This window comes from Penicillium argentinense (genome assembly GCF_028826775.1).
Source record: "Penicillium argentinense strain IBT 30761 chromosome Unknown utg000002l_segment0_segment0, whole genome shotgun sequence".
NCBI classification, from domain to species: Eukaryota; Fungi; Ascomycota; class Eurotiomycetes; order Eurotiales; family Aspergillaceae; genus Penicillium; species Penicillium argentinense.
In genome coordinates this window covers 1,780,499-1,798,371 of record NW_026622661.1, presented here as the reverse complement: position 1 = coordinate 1,798,371, position 17,873 = coordinate 1,780,499, and the positions used below count along the sequence as shown (strand labels likewise).

At 44.6% G+C, this 17,873-nt stretch overlaps 3 protein-coding genes across 3 annotated transcripts; 2 read left to right on the top strand and 1 right to left on the bottom strand.

Annotated features, from left to right (window-relative positions):
• Positions 1–3,670: 3,670 nt before the first annotated feature.
• On the top strand, positions 3,671–4,058 carry N7532_001512 (uncharacterized protein; the record flags this gene model as incomplete). Its single annotated transcript, XM_056614006.1, has 2 exons — positions 3,671–3,931; positions 3,984–4,058. The coding sequence occupies 2 exons, from the start codon at positions 3,671–3,673 to the stop codon at positions 4,056–4,058; spliced, it is 336 nt and encodes a 111-aa protein (XP_056479047.1).
• Positions 4,059–11,877: 7,819 nt separating this feature from the next.
• N7532_001511 (uncharacterized protein) lies at positions 11,878–13,045 on the top strand (the record flags this gene model as incomplete). Its single annotated transcript, XM_056614005.1, has 6 exons — positions 11,878–11,986; positions 12,034–12,187; positions 12,249–12,349; positions 12,486–12,612; positions 12,720–12,813; positions 12,872–13,045. The coding sequence occupies 6 exons, from the start codon at positions 11,878–11,880 to the stop codon at positions 13,043–13,045; spliced, it is 759 nt and encodes a 252-aa protein (XP_056479046.1).
• A 429-nt stretch (positions 13,046–13,474) lies between these two features.
• N7532_001510 (uncharacterized protein) lies at positions 13,475–16,524 on the bottom strand (the record flags this gene model as incomplete). The annotated part of the gene is made up of 10 exons (XM_056614004.1): positions 13,475–13,567; positions 13,828–14,189; positions 14,244–14,438; positions 14,638–14,904; positions 14,963–15,184; positions 15,264–15,459; positions 15,509–15,542; positions 15,666–15,934; positions 15,995–16,345; positions 16,402–16,524. 10 exons carry the CDS (start codon positions 16,522–16,524, stop codon positions 13,475–13,477), a joined length of 2,112 nt encoding a protein of 703 aa, XP_056479045.1.
• Between the last annotated feature and the right edge of the window lie 1,349 nt (positions 16,525–17,873).

The window sequence follows — 17,873 nt, the reverse complement described above, 5'->3', positions numbered from 1 at the left end:
ATGGTTGTTTTTTTTTTTCAGAGGAGACCATCACTTACAGCCTATCGATCGCCATCCGTTAGCCCTGCACGCACGGTTATAGTTGTTCGCTGAAAGAAACCAACACTTACAGCCTATCGATCACTATCCGTTAGCCCTGGCCACACGGTGATTGTTATTTGGAGAGGGATCCATCACTTACTTGCTATTGTTCGCTATCTGTTAGCTCTGGCTGCACGGTTACTGTTCTTCAAAGAGGGGAATCATCACTTACAAACTGTCAATCGCTCAATTAGCCCAGGCAATATGGTTGTTAGTTTTCAGAGGAGACCATCACTTACAGCCTATCGATCGCCATCCGTTAGCCCGGGACACACAATTATTATTCTCAAGAGAGGAAAATTATCACTTACATCCTAACGATAGCCATCCATTAACCCTGACTATATGGTTATTGTTCTTCAGAGAGGGACCCATCACTTACAGCCTATCGATCGCCATCTGTTAGCTCTGGCCATACGGTTATTATTCTTTAAAGACGGGAACCATCACTTACCACCTATTGATCACCATTCGTTAACCCTGGGCGTACGGTTATTGTTCTCCAAAGAGGGAAACCATCACTTACGCCCTATCGATCGTCATCTATTAGCACTGGCCATACGGTCTATTTTCTTCAGAGCGGAACCATCACTTACTTTCTTTGAATATCTATCCGTCAGCCCTGGCCACACAGTTATTGTCCTTCGTAACGGGAAACCATCACTTACAGCCTATCGATCGCTATCTGTCAGCCCTGGCCACACAGTTATTGTCCTTCGCAAAGGGAAACCATCACTTACAGCCTATCGATCGTCATCTGTAAGCCCTAGCCACACGGTTATTGTTCTTCAAAGAATGGATTTATCGCTTACACCCTATCAATAGCCATCCGTTAGCCCTGGCCACAGGGTTATTATTTTTCAAGAGGGAGCCATCACTTACAGCCTATCGATCGCCATCTGTTAGCTCTGGCCATACGGTTGTTATTCTTTAAAGACGGGAACCATCACTTACCATCTATTGATCACCATCCGTTAGCCCTGGCCATACGGTTATTATTCTTCAAAGAGGGGAACCATCACTTACAGCCTATTGATCGCTCTCCGTTAACCCTGGCCGTATAGTTATTGTTCTTCAAAGAGAGGTTCTATCACTTACACCCTACCGATCGCCATCTGTTAGCACTGGCCATATAGTTATTGTTCTTCAGAGCGGAAGCATCACTTACAGTCTTGTCGAACGCCATCCGTTAACCCTAACCACACAGTTATTGTCCTTCGCAAAGGGAAACCATCACTTACAGCCTATCGATTGTCGTCCGTTAGCCCTGGCCACATGGTTATTGTCCTTCGTAACGAGAAACCATCACTTACACCCTATCGATCGCTATCTGTCAGCCCTAGCGCCACGGTTATTGTTCTTCAAAAAGGGGATCTATCACTTACACCCTACCGATCGCCATCTATTAGCACTGGCCATATGGTTATTGTTCTTCAGAGCGGAAGCATCACTTACAGACTTGTCGAACGCCATCAGTTAGCCCTTGCTACACGGTTATTGTCCTTCGCAAAAGGAAGCCATCACTTACATCCTATTGATTGTCATCAATTAGCTCCATATTCTCCAGAAGACAGGTTTCTTACTTGACGCTCGGTCAACGCCTTGGACCGGCGCTCATCGACCGGAAAAGCCATCACGGTTGCGAGAAGAAAGGCGGAGAGAAAATAAATTGGTTGCATCTTCACTTCTTCACTGTAAACTAGATTGCAGTAACTGCTTTTTTTTTCGCAGGTGTATAGGAGAATGTGGAGAGGAAGTGGTCATGCGGTGTGGCAGTTATATATGCTATCGTCAGGATATATCTGTAGTGGAGTTTTCGTTTGCACAGATAAAAAGACAAAGAGGCCTCTCAATTTGACCGATATATTGCTGTCAGATCGTCCAAATCGGCCAATCAAAGATCGATCCTTTATTGCTATGACGCAAGGGGCCTGATGCAACTCGTCATCTGGACAGAATGGGGTCGCACGTAAAACAACGTAGACAGATCTACATTCTGCCGTACTAGCGAGTGAGGTCATAGCGCTGACTTCCATCTCCCAAATGAACTATCGATTCTTAGGTGGGTAAAATTCCTGTTCTAGCTTGCTTAGCCTGGAGGAGGGGAAGGGGTAAGCAGCTCCGACGAAGCGAACATTACTACTCAATCTGATGGTGATCCAAAAGATCTGAAGAACTCCACCCTACGTTTCCTCTGTTGCATCCCAAGCCGCATACGGAGTACAGAAAGGACTTACTATAGTGAAGAGAGGAGGTCTGGATGCGAAGGAAACGAATATCTGTGCCGACTAGGCAGCGAAAAGAAGTGTTGGAGACTCAAGCAATTTGGGATAACCCCCTGATTGGAGGGGAGATTCATACCTTCCGTGAATACGAATTACTATCTGTCATAGAAAAAGCAATAACGTACCTCCCACTTACGCCGCCCACCCGCTTACACCGCCCACAATATCACATACTATATTTTTAAGAACATCGCTGGCTCAAGGGCCTTTCTTGGGAAAAGAGCTTTCCAATGCCTGGTGAATTGAGAACTGCTTTCGATTTTTACCAACGAAAAAATGAACAACATCAGATTGCAGGACTCTGCGCAATTGTTAGGGATTGGAACAATGTTTGTCTAAAAGGGGGCAAACTTAACTATGATATGCAAGCCGCATTATGTAGAGAGTATAGAAAGATATCTGTCTAAGGCGGCGGTGTTGTTCAATTCAATAATAAGATAGCAGAGAGAGCACAGATTCTCGATATTCTTTTTACAAAAGAGGATTCTCGTGGCTCTTTATAGTGATCGGCTAGGCCCTAGCTCTGATTTCAGTCATGGTCCGCAGCACTGTTATATTGTCGCCCAATGACAGCTACTGCAGAGACCCGCTCCTACAGCAAGATGATAAGCCAATGAAATCAATCCTCACTGGGACAGCGTGGCTGTCTGGCTGAGAACGGCCATCTATACGCCACGGTTACATCGGTAGAGCATCTTGCTATTCCCAGTGTGGTCAAATAAGAGCCTACTGCGGAGACCACTACAGTTAAGGATATCGCACCTAGGGCAGCAGACCAGACCAGGGGCGGATCAGGCAGATCGCTGCCCAACCCTTCTTATGGGAACTAGACTTATCACTTATCGTTGATTGGGCAGGGCTAGCGCCTGCAAACTCTTGGTCTCTTGGCACCTGCACATAGCCACCCAAGAATTGAGTGGGCACTCAGGAGCTGAACTGGCTCCGTCGCTAAGTTCTGTCTTTCCCGAGTTGTTAGTTAAACGGGGACCTTGCTGACCCGCGCAGAGCCTTGACAGGCGCCATGGGCGGAGGCAGTGCCCGTGCATCATGGGCGATGTCGCGGTCGCAAGGCAGATTTAACAATTACTGTACTGAACTCAGGCCGATCAGCTGCCCATTTCCTAGGCTCCTGCATATCGGTGAATCTTAGGGGCGCGTAATCAAACCGTAGTGCCAAAATACTATTTCGGGCTCCTTCCATCAGCCACTAGCTTGAATGTGCGCTTCCGCTAGGTAGACTCAATTAACTATATTAAGCTTCCTCTAAATCCTGATCCTACATCTTATTCAGGTGTTTATCAATCATGAACGACACTATCACAACCACCCGTGGCTGGGTCCCTGAGCCCGACGGGAGAGGGACGTGGGGCATTTTATCCACTTGCGTTCTCACAATCGTCCTCTGTTGCTGGACATCCGTGTCTCCAAATCTGCCTGCCCAATCCGATGGCGCATTCAGAAAATGGAGATACAAATTCGATCTTGCTTGTATTGCAATACTCGGATCCGAATTCCTATTGATGCTAGCTCTGGGCCAATGGTCATCTGCGCGCTGCTCTGTTAAGGTGGGTTATAAGTTAGTCAGACGTCGGTGTGATGTCGAAGCTGACGGAGCAGAATTTCTACGAGGCTGGATATAAAGACTGGACTATTAAGCATGCGTTCTTTGCCGATATGGGGGCTTTTGGATAGAGCCCCCGGAAATAGATCTTTTACCTTCATTTCCTTTGGACGCCAAGCAGCTCTATATCCTAGTCAAGGAGGGATACGTTGAATATCCCATATTGGAAGAAGAGGAAATTAAAGACAAGAGTAAAGCAGATGGACTAGCTAGGTAAGTCACGGTCTACCTTAATTGGAATTTCCTTTCTATTTATTCACTATGCTTACCTAGGTAGGTTAATGACAATAGCGCAAGTCCTATGGTTCTCTTTAAACTGCATATTTCGTTTTGCCCAGGGACTCTTTCTTACCACCCTCGAACTCACTACCCTCTCCTTTATTCTGGTCTTTCTCGTGACATCCTACTGCTGGTATCACAAACCTATGGATATTAACAAACCAATCATATTAAAACCTAAGAAATCCGTGGCTATTATTCGGAATAATCTTGGTCAAAATTCCGGATCGAAGTGGTATGAAACACCACTCGACTTTCTCTCGCGGGATGAGTGGTTTTGTGCTCGATTTTGGAAATACTACGTTCAAATCCTACACTATATACATATACCGCTATTTACTCGGCCGGAGCGACGACCATATGATCGCATTCCAAGTCATTTCATTCCAAACGTGGATACCCAGGCGGAGATAATCTGTGCCCCAACAATCCTTCTCTTCAGCTCTGTGTTTCTTATTGCCTGGAATTCCACCTTTCCGTCCACGACAGAGAAGTTACTTTGGCGTATCACTAGTGTGAATACCTTGGCCTTTGCGTTGGTTGCAGGTCTTCTTTCGCTATACTTTCACAAAAAAATGTTTCAACCGGAGCTAGCAAAAGCAAGGGCACAAGCTACACTGAAGCGGAAAAGAGGGTCAAAAAACAGATGGATCAGCCGTCTTGCCGCGAGGCTTAGGAATATTGATCCTGAGCAGGATCCCAACTTGGAAATCCCCCTTCGTGCTTTGATTCCAATTTCTTTTGTCTGTGCCCTTTATTGTGTGGGTCGAGGATTTATCTTAACGGAAGACTTGATTGGACTGAGGACCTTGCCGGAGAGTGCGTATCAAACTGTCTCATGGTCAAAATACGTTCCGCATTGGTAATTTGTTGTGGTTAGAATTTTTGTTGATAAGTGTGGCTTATAAATTATACGATTATAAGTAGGTGCGGTTGTAAGGCCTAATGTTGATAGAACTTCTTACCCACCCCATTCGGCCACAGATGAGGAAAACCGTTGGTAGTACCCCATTGTTATTGGTCGTTTGCTGCCCCATAACCTTTACGCGACAGGCCGAGTCTGAAGTCCCAAAATACCCCACTGTCTAGATTATGATAGGCTACAATAATTAACATGTTGCAGCAAGTATTCGAATTCCAAACTGTAGTTGACGACGAAAAGGATAGCTATTTTCAGTCGCGATATCAGCGCTTTGATCATGCTTCTGATTGGAAAAAGAGAACCAGGACGATCCAGGAGGGGTGGAGATATCGGGGATGTTTGGGCGGCTACCATATCATTGGCGCACCCCTGCAGGGTCCCTCAGTGACCGCAGTACATCACGCCAGGGAGCAGTTAAAAGACTACGACAAGTAGTGCTTTGCAAAGCTATCTTTTCTTTACTTTCTCACCTGGATTGAACTATGTGCAGCTCCATCATGAAATTGAAGGCTGACAAGCGATTTGTACCACCAAAACGCCATGAATCAATTTAAATGAAGCTATTTTTGCATACATTAATCTTATGCCCAACCTCTCTGCATCCACTACACCTTGGCGGCGCCTTTCCGGTAGGCTGAGGTTGTTGTATAGCCTGTTCACCCACTACTGCTAGAGCGTGTTGAACGTGCTCTATAGCCTGTGTAGGAGGTAATAGGGCCTCTGCGGCCTCAGCGCCTGTTAGGCCACTTTCGCGTGCTACCTGCCGTGTAGATTGATGATAGAGACTGCTTTAACTCTGAGATTTTGAGGTGTTTGGATAGACCCGCTTGATAGTAGACTGCCTAGCAGTTCTTCTGGTGGTGTAGGCGTCTGAAGTAATATATTGAGCTTAGCAAGCACCCGATCTGCGTCGATTGGAAGGATTGCGGCGGCTGCGAAGCTATTTCGAATAGTCTCTTCTTTAAATGCATCCTTACGAGCTTGTGGGTATGCATCTAGGAAATCAAGCTTATCGATATGTGTAAAGCCTAGGCGTGAGCGGTCTTCAATCATGCGACCGTACGATCGTTTTAGGCTAGCAAAACAATCAACATCTAGTGTCTGTAGGCGATGCGACGTATGCGGTGGCATACAGAGAGGGTTAACCGCGTTATCTTTGCAAATTTGATCGAATCGAGCCGAAAGATGGCTGCTATGGCCGTCAAGAATCAAAAGGCGATATTTCCCCCTGTACGCGTAGTAGTCGCTGGAATAAAGTGGTTGTGGAGCCATCGTAGGCCTATTTCGTCGCTAGTCCAGCCATTAGGCGAGATTTCAACAAGCCAGGCTTTATCTGGTAGGCTTTCGAACCAGCCCTCGATATAGACCTTCCCTTTGAATATGAAACACGGTGGTAGAAGAGTCACCGGCACTAATTGATTCAATCACCGTAACCCATTCACGGTTTCCTGGCTGTAGAACTTGTCGCCGACTGCTAAAAATAGCGTGTGTAACAACCTGATGCGATGATATTAGACCCATCGCGAAGCCTGTCTCATCGAAGGTGTATATATCCTCTGGCTGGATACCATTATCGTTAATGACGAGTTGAAGCGTGTTAAACCACTCCCGAAGGGTTGCTGGGTTATCGTTTAGAGCGCGCTGGTAGTCATAACGCCTAGACCACCGCGTACGAAGTTCAGGCTGGCGATGTATAAATTCTGATAGCCAATTTTTTGCCGACCGTAGGGGAGGGATCTCCGCCGCGAGCTGCTAGGATAATATTGGCCATACCTCGAATAGCACAGGGCCTAGGCGCTAGACCTCGCATATCTGCGTCGAATATCAATTTTTTAGCGATTCCTCCTCAGTAGAAGATAATCTCAGCCGGTGGTGACGTTTAGGTGTAGTAGAGAGTGTTCCGTTGATGCGGTCGCGCAGGGTAGTCCATGGCAATTCGTATCGCGTAGCTGCTGCGCGAAAAGACTGAAATTAGCCATTTTTATATAATTCTATAGCGTGTAGAAGCATCTCCTCTCGTTCCTGCACTTTTGACGCGTTTTGGGCGTTTTAACGTGTCATGGTGTGTGGTAGAAGAAGATACGTAGGTATGGGAGACGCGTTTTTGGTAGGGTGGAAGCGGGAGGTACGTTAGTTAACTAGCCGTGCCTGATTGGTAATCTGTCGGTACCACTTTAGACCCAATCACCTGGACGAATCATAGATACCTTGTCATCTGCATTGGTTATGTTCGTTCTCACACACGAATTTGTAACGTAACCCGTAAGCGAGTGGATCATGCAAGCGGCCGGATCAGCCCAGAACACCATACTTAAGGCGATATTTTAGGAGTCTATACCTCAACACCTCTTATCTATTTTTAATCAACACTTTTATATTATCTTTATAGTAGCAATATAAGTATCTTAACAAATTTCCAGATATTTCAAGATAGTCTCATAGAAGATATATATGTTTGGCTTCGTTTAGTCAAAAATACAATGTAATTTATGGTAATTCTACTAAAATCGATTTGAATTATTTCAAAATCTAATAGCTTTCTATATGTATTTTAATAATACTATATACTCAATTTTAATAAGTAATACTTTATTATGGTTGAGTTATCAAGTTATAAAAGATCGCCTTAAGTATGGTTTTCTGGGCTGATCCGGCCGCTTGCATGATCCACTCGCTTACGGGTTACGTTATGCCACCGAGCATGACTAAGACTCTTGGCTAAGTTACAATGATACAATCTGACCATCCCTTACAATACTGATTCTCCACTGATACCGACATAATCAGACAACCATAGGCACGCTTAAGATGCTGGCATGCAAAGTGGGATGGTTGAGATTACAGCACAAATTCGGTCGAATTGAGGCGTGAGATGGCTACTATTGCCATCAAAAATCAGAAGGCGGTATTTTCCTTTCATCCGAACTGATGTGAATGAGATGAATAGATTTTTGAGCCATCTGATACTGATTTCATCCGAAGTCCATCCATTAGGTGAGACTTCAATTCGCCACTCTTTGGAAGTCCATCAAGCCAACTAGTGTTGTGGTTTTTGGCTTTAAAGATAATGCATGGTAGGAGAGCAAAACCAGCCGCACTAATTGACTCAATAACAGTCACCTATTCACGATTTCCAGGTTGCAGAATTGCCCGACGACCGTGATACTCAGCTCGAGCAGCCATCTTTCGTGCTGAAATAAGGCCCATCGCAAAACCAGTCTCATCAGAGTTATAGATATCATCTGATTGGATACCATTCTTATTGATGACAGATTGAACAGTTTTAAACCATTCACGTAAGACTGTTGGATTCTCATTTTCAGCGCGTTAGTAATCATGTCGTCTTGAAAAACATGTTCGAAGCTCTTCTCGGCGTTTGGCAAGCTTAGTTAGCCAATTGATCCCAACAGTTGGGTTTGGGGGGTGGCATTGTTTCCACGGTCGGCAAGTAGAATATTAGCCATTTCTCTCACAGTAGAGGGCCTAGGGGCCGCACCACAAGAATCCATAAATAGTATCCACTGCACAAGCGGTTCTTCTTCAAATTCAGTCAATTTATGACTATTAGCGTGTATTCGCGCGAGAAGACTGGTCCGCACGTCGGCAGCGGATTGTAGCCTCAGATACGCCGTATATCTTGGCTGCAGCGCGAAGACTAGGTAATTGTCCGTTTTGAAGTGCCTAAATGGCTAATAAGATTCTGCCCTCATGATTAGCCGAATCCTGGCTTGATTGAGCCTGTTTTGGTGGCATGGTGGGTACGCGTCGGAACGCGATTTTTGGTGGGATGCGTCACTCGATAGTGAATTACATTAACTACCTAGTTCGTGAAGAGATGTAAGCTCTCTGGCAGCACGATCAAGCCGTGCGGGTCGATTCAACAGCAATATCACGACCAAAGAACCCAAACCTATCATCTACCATACGTAGCATCATCAAGAAGAGGCACGAGAGGGGTGGCGTGAGATGTGGACCGGCCGCAACCTTTCAATTACCTTGACAAATTTGTTCGATACCTTGGCGGGTAACTGAAACTTGAATCCAGCCGAGTCACCCTGGGCTTAACATTTGCAAGTCAGTCTAGTGTCTCGACATCCGAGGACTAAGTGGTTTCAGGATTAACGATAACGCTATTTACCTTGTTCCAGGTGATAGAAAAGCCGTAGAAACCGTTAAAATATCGGATCCTTAGGCAGGGATCTCGTGTATTGCTTTAATGAGGCATCGTGTTAATTTTGCATTCGCTATCGTGTAAAGCTGACTGAATTCAAATTCTAGACTTGTTTGTACAGACCAATGAGAGATCTTTGTATTTAAGGATTTGTAAATCGTTCACAATAAACATGTCCAGTAATTCTTAAAGTGTAGGATACCTCAGAAACTTTTGTCGAAAACCCTAAAAGCCCATATAGGCTCCTCCATAGTAGCACCACATAGTCTTATAATTTGCGTACACCTGTCTTTGGAATTCTTTTGTACGTCAGTTGGCGTGCTGTTTCTGACTTATTTAGTTTGCGGTAAATTATCCATGAAAAACCCGGTACTTAACAGGCCAATTCAAGTACGCCTAGCATGTAAGACTGTAATTGATCATTCTTGAAATATGTTTCTTATCTTCTAGCTTAAGAGAATGTCTATATTCGCTCCAGTCTAGCGTGATAACAAGGGCTTTACGCTCCTTGCTTTCAGAGTAGGAATATTCGATATTTCAGTCTTTGTTTACTCTCCACACATAAGTAGTGCCTTCAAAGCTAGGTAAAAAGACAACCCTGGATTCACTTCATGAAAAAGTTGATATAGTCACCTGATTGAATATATCGGAGGTCGACACATTGCAAACTCTTCCCTGAAGCTATGAGCGCTTTCAGACCTGATCTGGATGCATCCTTTGCACATGCTGGCTCATGTTATCTTTGCGATTGAATCGTTTAGTGCAGTGGTCACATTTAAAAGCACTAGGATCTATATGTGCTCTCGAGTGCCTCACCAGCACTGACCTGCGCGAAAATGGGCCGGGATTTTTGCATCCTTTCCAAGTACATAATAAAGCGTTTTCCCTGTAAAATCATACATAAGAACGACTTGTCAGTAATCTGGACAATTAATGTGTGACGGTCTTGAATGGCACGAAGTAAACTCACGCGATTTGCCCTCGTTTGCAAGATGTTCTTTCTAAGCTTTCACCCATATACCTCGCTTTAGGCGGGGTTTCCACCGGCTCAGCGGCTAGCTTTGACCAATTCGTCAAAGCTAATCCAGGTTCAGCATCACGGAGGATGATAGGTTGATGTTCCGGGCCAATGAAGCTCAATGATGCATGCGCCGTTCCGGCATCTGTCAAGCATTCTGTATCGTCATACTCCACAAGACCAGAGTCAAGTTTTGGCCAAGAATTAAGAGCTTCATCCATATGGCTAGCATGGAACTCAGTGCTCGGGTAAAATGGAAGAGCCTCCCTGGAGGGCCGCGCGCGAGGATCATTAAGCTGAGCGATCTCCCAGCCATGTCTCCCCAGCAGATCTGAAGGATTAATGAAGGCACTGGACCACGACCAATCCATGAGTAAAAGTCCACTCCGGGCAATCAAAAAAGAAATGAGTTGCAAATGGGTGAATGAACAGAATATGGAATAGGAATTGCAGAAACCACCCCAACTTGAGATACATCTTGTTTATATACTTATCTTCAGAAATATAAGGGGCATCTGGGCTACAAACGTAGCATTTCATGTTGGGCGATAAACCTCATCACGCTTGAAGGATGAAGCCATCACGAAAAATTTTGTCCAATCAGGAGGAGGAGTTCCGACAAGGAGCCGAATGAAAACGCGACTTTTAGACTGCCCAGCTCTGAGGTGTTGCCTCAGCCTCAACACCCCACCCGAATTCGCGGCCTAGTTGGAGAAGTGACAACGAGTGGGAAAGACCTGCTCTCTAATTTGGGAGGGACCGAATCAGACATGCAGCATTTTCCAAATGTAGAACCTGCCCGAGCAGGTTCCCTTCTCGGTTTAAAGGCCATCCAACAACCGACAGAGGCCAGCTCGCATCTTCTACACCATGGCGGAACGAGCATTCTCTTACTCGTGCAGGTCCCCAGATCCTATGCTCAGAAACTTAGAATGCACTCTGAAATTCGAGGGGCTTGAATCGGGTTCCAGTTGAGCGGGACCCAGAATTCGCTCAGCGGGACCCAGCCGGCTCGGAGCTATTATAATTCCGTTCTGAGTCCCGTTCTAACTCCCGCACTTGAACGGGACCCAAAATATTTTGGGTCCTGCTCAGGAGTTATCCGTGATTTTATGCTTTTATGTCGAAATTATACGCGATTACCTAAGGGTTCAACTGGGGTTACCCCTCTAAACTGTACTATACCTCTATTAACTCTATACAATATCTCTTATTCTCATGTCTACCACTCTCGATCTCGATTCTTTTGTTACAATCGATCAAACTGACCTTTGTAATGATAAATGAAGCATAGACACAGAGGGTTATCAAAGAAGTTCTAATGTTAGTACGCAAGTGTAAACAATGAAGTAAGAGATATATATCTTCATAATACTACCGCCTCTCTTTCTCTCTTCCATAACTACTCCAATTGTCTACCTAAGGCAATACTTATTTCTCTTCCTCTGACACGCCTGATCTTGTTTTTTTGCCTTCACCGAGCATATCAGAAACATCACTATGGCAAATCTTGGTGTTTTCCCAGGCCTGGGCCCAACCCGGGCCGACTTTGACAATCCTACAGTCTTAGCCGCGGTCAACCCCGACCCAATCGTGGGTTATGCGCATGGTATGTTAACGCGACACATATGGTTTCAATATGCTAAACATGTACAGGCCCGATTCCCGACAACAACCCTGGTTGGAAGCCGACTGCGTATACAGCAGCTATTGCTAGCGGCGCCAACAAGTACGAGATCAAGGCTGCTGATATTACGGCTACTCCTCCCCCTAACCCAGCCGTGGTTCTGAACAAGGAGAACACTGAGGTGTGAGTAAATATACCATATGCTGAGTATATGTAGAGGGTATACTGACTCGAGGGAAAATAGCTGCGACATTATTGTTAACCCGCCGAATCAGATGTGCGGCCTGGTGTTTTCTGGGGGACCCGCCATGCGTCGGCATATACGCCAGGATCATTCTGGAGCTAGTGAGTATCTGCGGATATGATTTTCTGAGTATATGCTAAATATATGCTTATAATAGTCGTCAACACCGACCGCCGCGCTAAGTCCCGCACCGAGATCGCCGCGGGCCAGAACGCTATTAAGCGCTGGATTCTCCAGCTTGGCTGGCAGAATGCCAGCCGAAGCGGACCCGGGGCCCCGGCAGGGCCCGCTATATGTATGAGCCTGGCCGTGGCCCTGATAATGGGATGATTGGATTTTGCTGTGACGCCCTAGAGCGCATTGCGTAAGTGCTAATATTCCCTTGGGTAGACACTCAATGTGTCATGTGTAACGGGCCAGAGCCCGGCAGATAAGCACTTCACATTAAGTATATATTAACAATATCCACAGAGCTAACGACGCTGGATTCGCCGCCATCTATAGCACGCGTTTCCATCGGTTTCAGGTCCCGGCAACGCCTACCTCTGGCTATCGTAGCCGTCGTGTAAGTCTACACCTGGCATATATTTTAGATGTGCAGAGCATATGCTAATATCATATAGCGTGGACCTAATGTCCCTTCTAAACCTATTCCTTTTCCTGGTTTTGGACCTGCTGCTAGTGCCGCTCCTAGTGGAACTGCTTCTGGTCAGCTTCCTCCCGAGTCTGTTACTAGAACCGGAGATGACAGTGCGGAAGATGGCGAGAAGTCCTCCGAAGCCTTTGAGCCTCTATAGTGCAAAACTATTTTCTGATCTAGATTCTATCTTAAATACGATAACTTAGAATGTATGCAAAACGTATGACTTAAAGGTGAAAAATGACTAGATTAACTCTTAACTCCTAGACTGCGTCCCGCGTTCTGCGTACTAATTCTTCCTTTCTTCTTCGGAGGGCCTGAATCCTTTCTTTTCGCTCAAGAGCTTCAATTTCCCGTTGTAGCTGTGCCTCTTCATCCTGTGAATCCTGAGTTTGATGAAACTGCTGAGATATACTATCCTGCGGCGCTAATCCAGATGATTCAGTATAAACTGAACTACCTCTATATCGAGGTAGACTAGATCGTGATGCAGGAATAGTTTGACCATATACTGAACTTATGTTAGTTATCTCTGAAGCGGTCATCGAGACAGAATCAGAGATATCCGGAAGCTCCGGTGGTTGCATCACTGGGTCAAGTGTATCATATGGATTACTTGGGTTCCAAGGTTGCTGTGGCCTCTGCATCCGACGATTTGCAGAATAACGGTGACGTTTATCTAATATGTTGTTAGCATATACTTAGCACATGTAACAAAAAGACACAAACCCTTCTTTCGATATTGCTTAGCAATCCGATGAATAGGATTCTGAGACCGCCAAGTTGGGTATATACCCTCTTGTACTGCAAGTTTGTTCTTTTCTCCATCTCTCGAACATGTCTCTTGCACCTATTAAATATATGTGAGCTTTATAATCAAAATATGAACTAGAGAAAATACCTAAGAATCGCAGTTAACAAGGTTTGCTTTCGACCAACCGCCTCATTATCATGAAAATGGCTGCTTTCGCTAATTCCAGTATGGTTTGGCGCATTAGTCCACCAATCAATAGGAATTTTTGATGCCTCAGAAGTCAGCCCAGCAAGTATCCAATCAACCTTCTTATTTTGAAACCACTTCTGGGTCTCTGGCCACTTTTCGGCAACATCATCCATAATTTGGATAACTTCTGCCTTTGAATTTGCACTCCAAATCAAATCGATAGCCGCAGTAGCTTCATGGTCAGGAAATCTTTTCCGAAACGCTCGCTTAACATGTGTCTGGCATAGGATCAACACATGCTGTAAATGCTCTGACCACGTCCAGCGAGGATCTAGACCAACAAGATAATCTCCTAGTCCTAAAGATATTATTAGTATCGGTATAACATATGTTTAGTATCTCAACCACATACCAGGTGCTTGTTTTTTACACATATCCACAGTAACAGTACGAATACCATCACACGAATCGTCGCCGCCAAGCTGATACGCCCATTGAACAGGTTTCCGTCCAACATCCCCAAGAGTCTTAAAGATTTTCTCAAAAAGAACTCGATATGCAGCACGGGTCTCAAGGTTCATGAAAGCATAGACATAGGTATTTAACCCTATTATAGTTGGTATATAGTTAGCATATATTTAACGTATTAAAATTATTTTTTAAGCAGCAGGAGGAAACTTCACTTTTTGCCTGTTCGTTCCATCCGGAGATTGAAAACACTTTAGTCTTTCCCTGAACCATCTTGAAGGCTAGATCCATCTCAAGATGTCGTACACATTGAAAAAGCTTAGCTTGTTCATATGTACAACATATAATGAGATAATGCTCCCGCTGCTCGTCAAAGAAAAAGACTTCACGGATCCATTGTTCGTCATTGTTCTTTGTGAGATCAAACTGATATTCGCGCCAAACACCAGCGAAACTTGTACCTTGTGGATAGTATAGTAATCTCTGCTTATGAATTAAAGCAGTCACTTTATCCTCAATATGCAAGCTTTTGTGGATATATCGTAACGCCGAGTCACCATGTTGATGCAGGATTTTCGCAAATGTAGGTGAAACCATCAATTTACCTAAATTAGAGTTAATAACTTAATGATAATAGGCTTTGCTTTGCAAAGAAATACGTACGTGCGGTTAACCCTAGGATATCTTGTGCATGAATTGCCGCTGCGATTTCCTGTCCAATCTGATATGGTAGCTTTGTGGGTAGCGGTGGGAAATGCGAATGAGACCCTCGGGAAACAACGATGTAAAATGGAAAGCGATCCCATGAGCAAGGGATATAAAGATCAATCCTGACAGGGCACTCGGTTTTAGTGATTCTACCTATACCATCAGCATGAACGGAGTCTGCCGTATGGTTAGCGTCTGATAAATGTATGTCTTGCATATGCTTAGTTAACATATGTTAACGATAAATTTAACATACCGCAATGCTGACGCTTCGCTGCACGATGGAGGACGAAATGGCAATCTCTGGTATTGTAACCTATTGCTCGCATTCCGTCCTTCTCACATAGAAGTTTCAAGAACCCAATGTCAACCCTTGCAGAACTATTCGACACAGCCTGAGCATAATGCCAAGTTTGTTCAGGTGAGTGATTAGGGCAACCGATGAAGGTGGTCTAATCTTGGTTAGCATATGTTTAGTATATAACGAGTATATATACTAACTCCATTCCGAATCCACACTCGTGGTTTTTGTCCTCTACATGTCCGATCACCAGTTACGTAGCGGCATGGCCCATCGAGATCCCATGTGTGGAGGAAACCGAAGTAGAGTCTACCTTAATATAAGCAAGGTATATTTTGAATATAGTGAGAAACTTACTCCCTGGTTCGCTGCTCGATCTCTTGCCTAATAGAGCTATACACAGGTTTCGCAGCCTGGAACTGAAGCTCAAGGAAAAGACTTGGCTTAACCCGATTATACCTTGGCGATGGGGTGATAAGGCTGGGATGGACTTGATGGCAATGTTGAATCCCCGTACATTGATAAGATCGGTGCCATGATCTTGACTCTTTGTCTTTGGGGTCTTTTTGGAGAAGTTTTGTGTAGATTTGCTTCGCAGATTTGAGATGTTTGGTTGAAAATTGAACCTAAGAATGTTAACTTCATTGCCGTATATTAGGTATATGTTAAGCATATGTAGAACATACGGATGACATGAGCTGCGTGAATATCTCGTTAATTTCACGAGAACTGCTTTCCACATTTTGCAACGGATTTTTCGACACGTGGATAATATGTAGAACACCGTTCTCATCTGTATCAGGATACTCAGGAAGCATAAGGTGGTCTTGGACTTCGTAGGCGATAACAGCATCCCTACTACTACCACTAACTATCGTCCCATCTCGAGACACATCTACTTGATCGAGGCTTATTGTAGAAGTAGGACCTAAAGAAGTGGTATTTTCCTCGCTATCTTGACAAGAATCTCCATCAGATGATTGATATTCATCATGGCAATCCTGGTACACGGAAGTCTGGGAATTTGACCTGTCCCGCTTTTATTGAACATGAAGTTAGCACATACTTAACATATGATCAACGTATCACTTACAGGTGGAAAATCGTAGAGAATACGATCAAGTTCTAACGCTGCACTAGCTGTAGCTTGTGCATCAGCAACAATCTCAGGGTCATGGGGCCCAAATAGGGGTGGTGGGAAGAAGGAATGTGCCATGTTGTGGAACACACACAACACACACAGAGTATTGAAAAGGGGTAAATAAAAGTGACTGAGATTATTTCAGCGCTAAAAACTATTATATAATACAAGTTTTTGGGTCCCCCTCAGCTCAGGAAGCAGATCAGGCCGACAGTAACAGGTGGGTCGGGCCACACCTGACCGGAAGATCTATTTTCCAGGTGTAGAGCATAGATTAGTAATCTATTATTATTGGTCAGGTCAAATACCAACTTCTTGGCAATACCAACCCTTTCAATCTCCACACCCCTCCTCCTCTCCACCAATCGTGAGCCCTCCCAACTCCCCGCCTATTTTCATCAAGAACAAATTATTAATCTATTATTGTCGAATCCTAACTAGTTACACCGTACAGGTCCCTGAGTCAAGATGGTGCGTTTCCTGGAGTCCCACGCCCCATACAAGCAATACGTGGCGGATGCGAAGGCCGGTATGCTAGAACTACCCGCGTATGAGAAGGTGAGTGGAAACATCTCTGAGTGGGGTTTCTGATTGTCCTGGGCATTGAAATATATATTGAATGCGCCATCTGTGCTTCTAAAAAATCCTAATAGTGACCTTGAATATATGACTAATATGCATTTCTAGGATGATGATGGTAGCGTTATTGTCCTTCCTGGAGAGCTTTTCTGTCGATTCGAGGATTGCGATCACCAGGTATGCTATATGATCTTAAAATATTCTGAATCTATTACTAATGTATTATCAGAAGCAGTATTCTCACACTGGCAACCTCAAGACGCACCTCACCGGTCATCAAGGCGTGACGGTCTCTGGTAAGTACGCTAGTAAGGGCCGCCACGCTATCAAGGAGATGGACGAGGTCAAGGGTATTAACACATTCCTAATTTATTCTTGTTATACTACTAATATATGATTTTAGCTTGGTACACTGCTCTTGTTGCCCGTATCTCTACGAAGCCGCGACTTCCCTTCACGAAGGGTAAAGGCAAGAATCGGAAGGTAAGTTATCTCTGATTTATTGAGAACAGATTGCTAATATATTATAGATTTCTGTAAAAGCCGTGAGGGATTTCCTCGCCACTAAGCATATACACGATGACTGCAACGCCTGTATCACTGCTAATATCAGTAAGCGATTCTTAATATATCCTTAATGCATTGCTAATATATCATAATAGAATGCGGTACTGCCCCATTCACCTGCGAGTATCTTACTCGCTTTTGGGATGTGGACGCAGACTTTGAGCGTCTCGAGGAGGAAGCATAAATTTACAATTATTCTTAATTCCTTGACCAAAATTGTTAGAGTTAATAGAAGTGGGCATATTTTAACCTACCTACGCTTTACCTGTCTATCTATC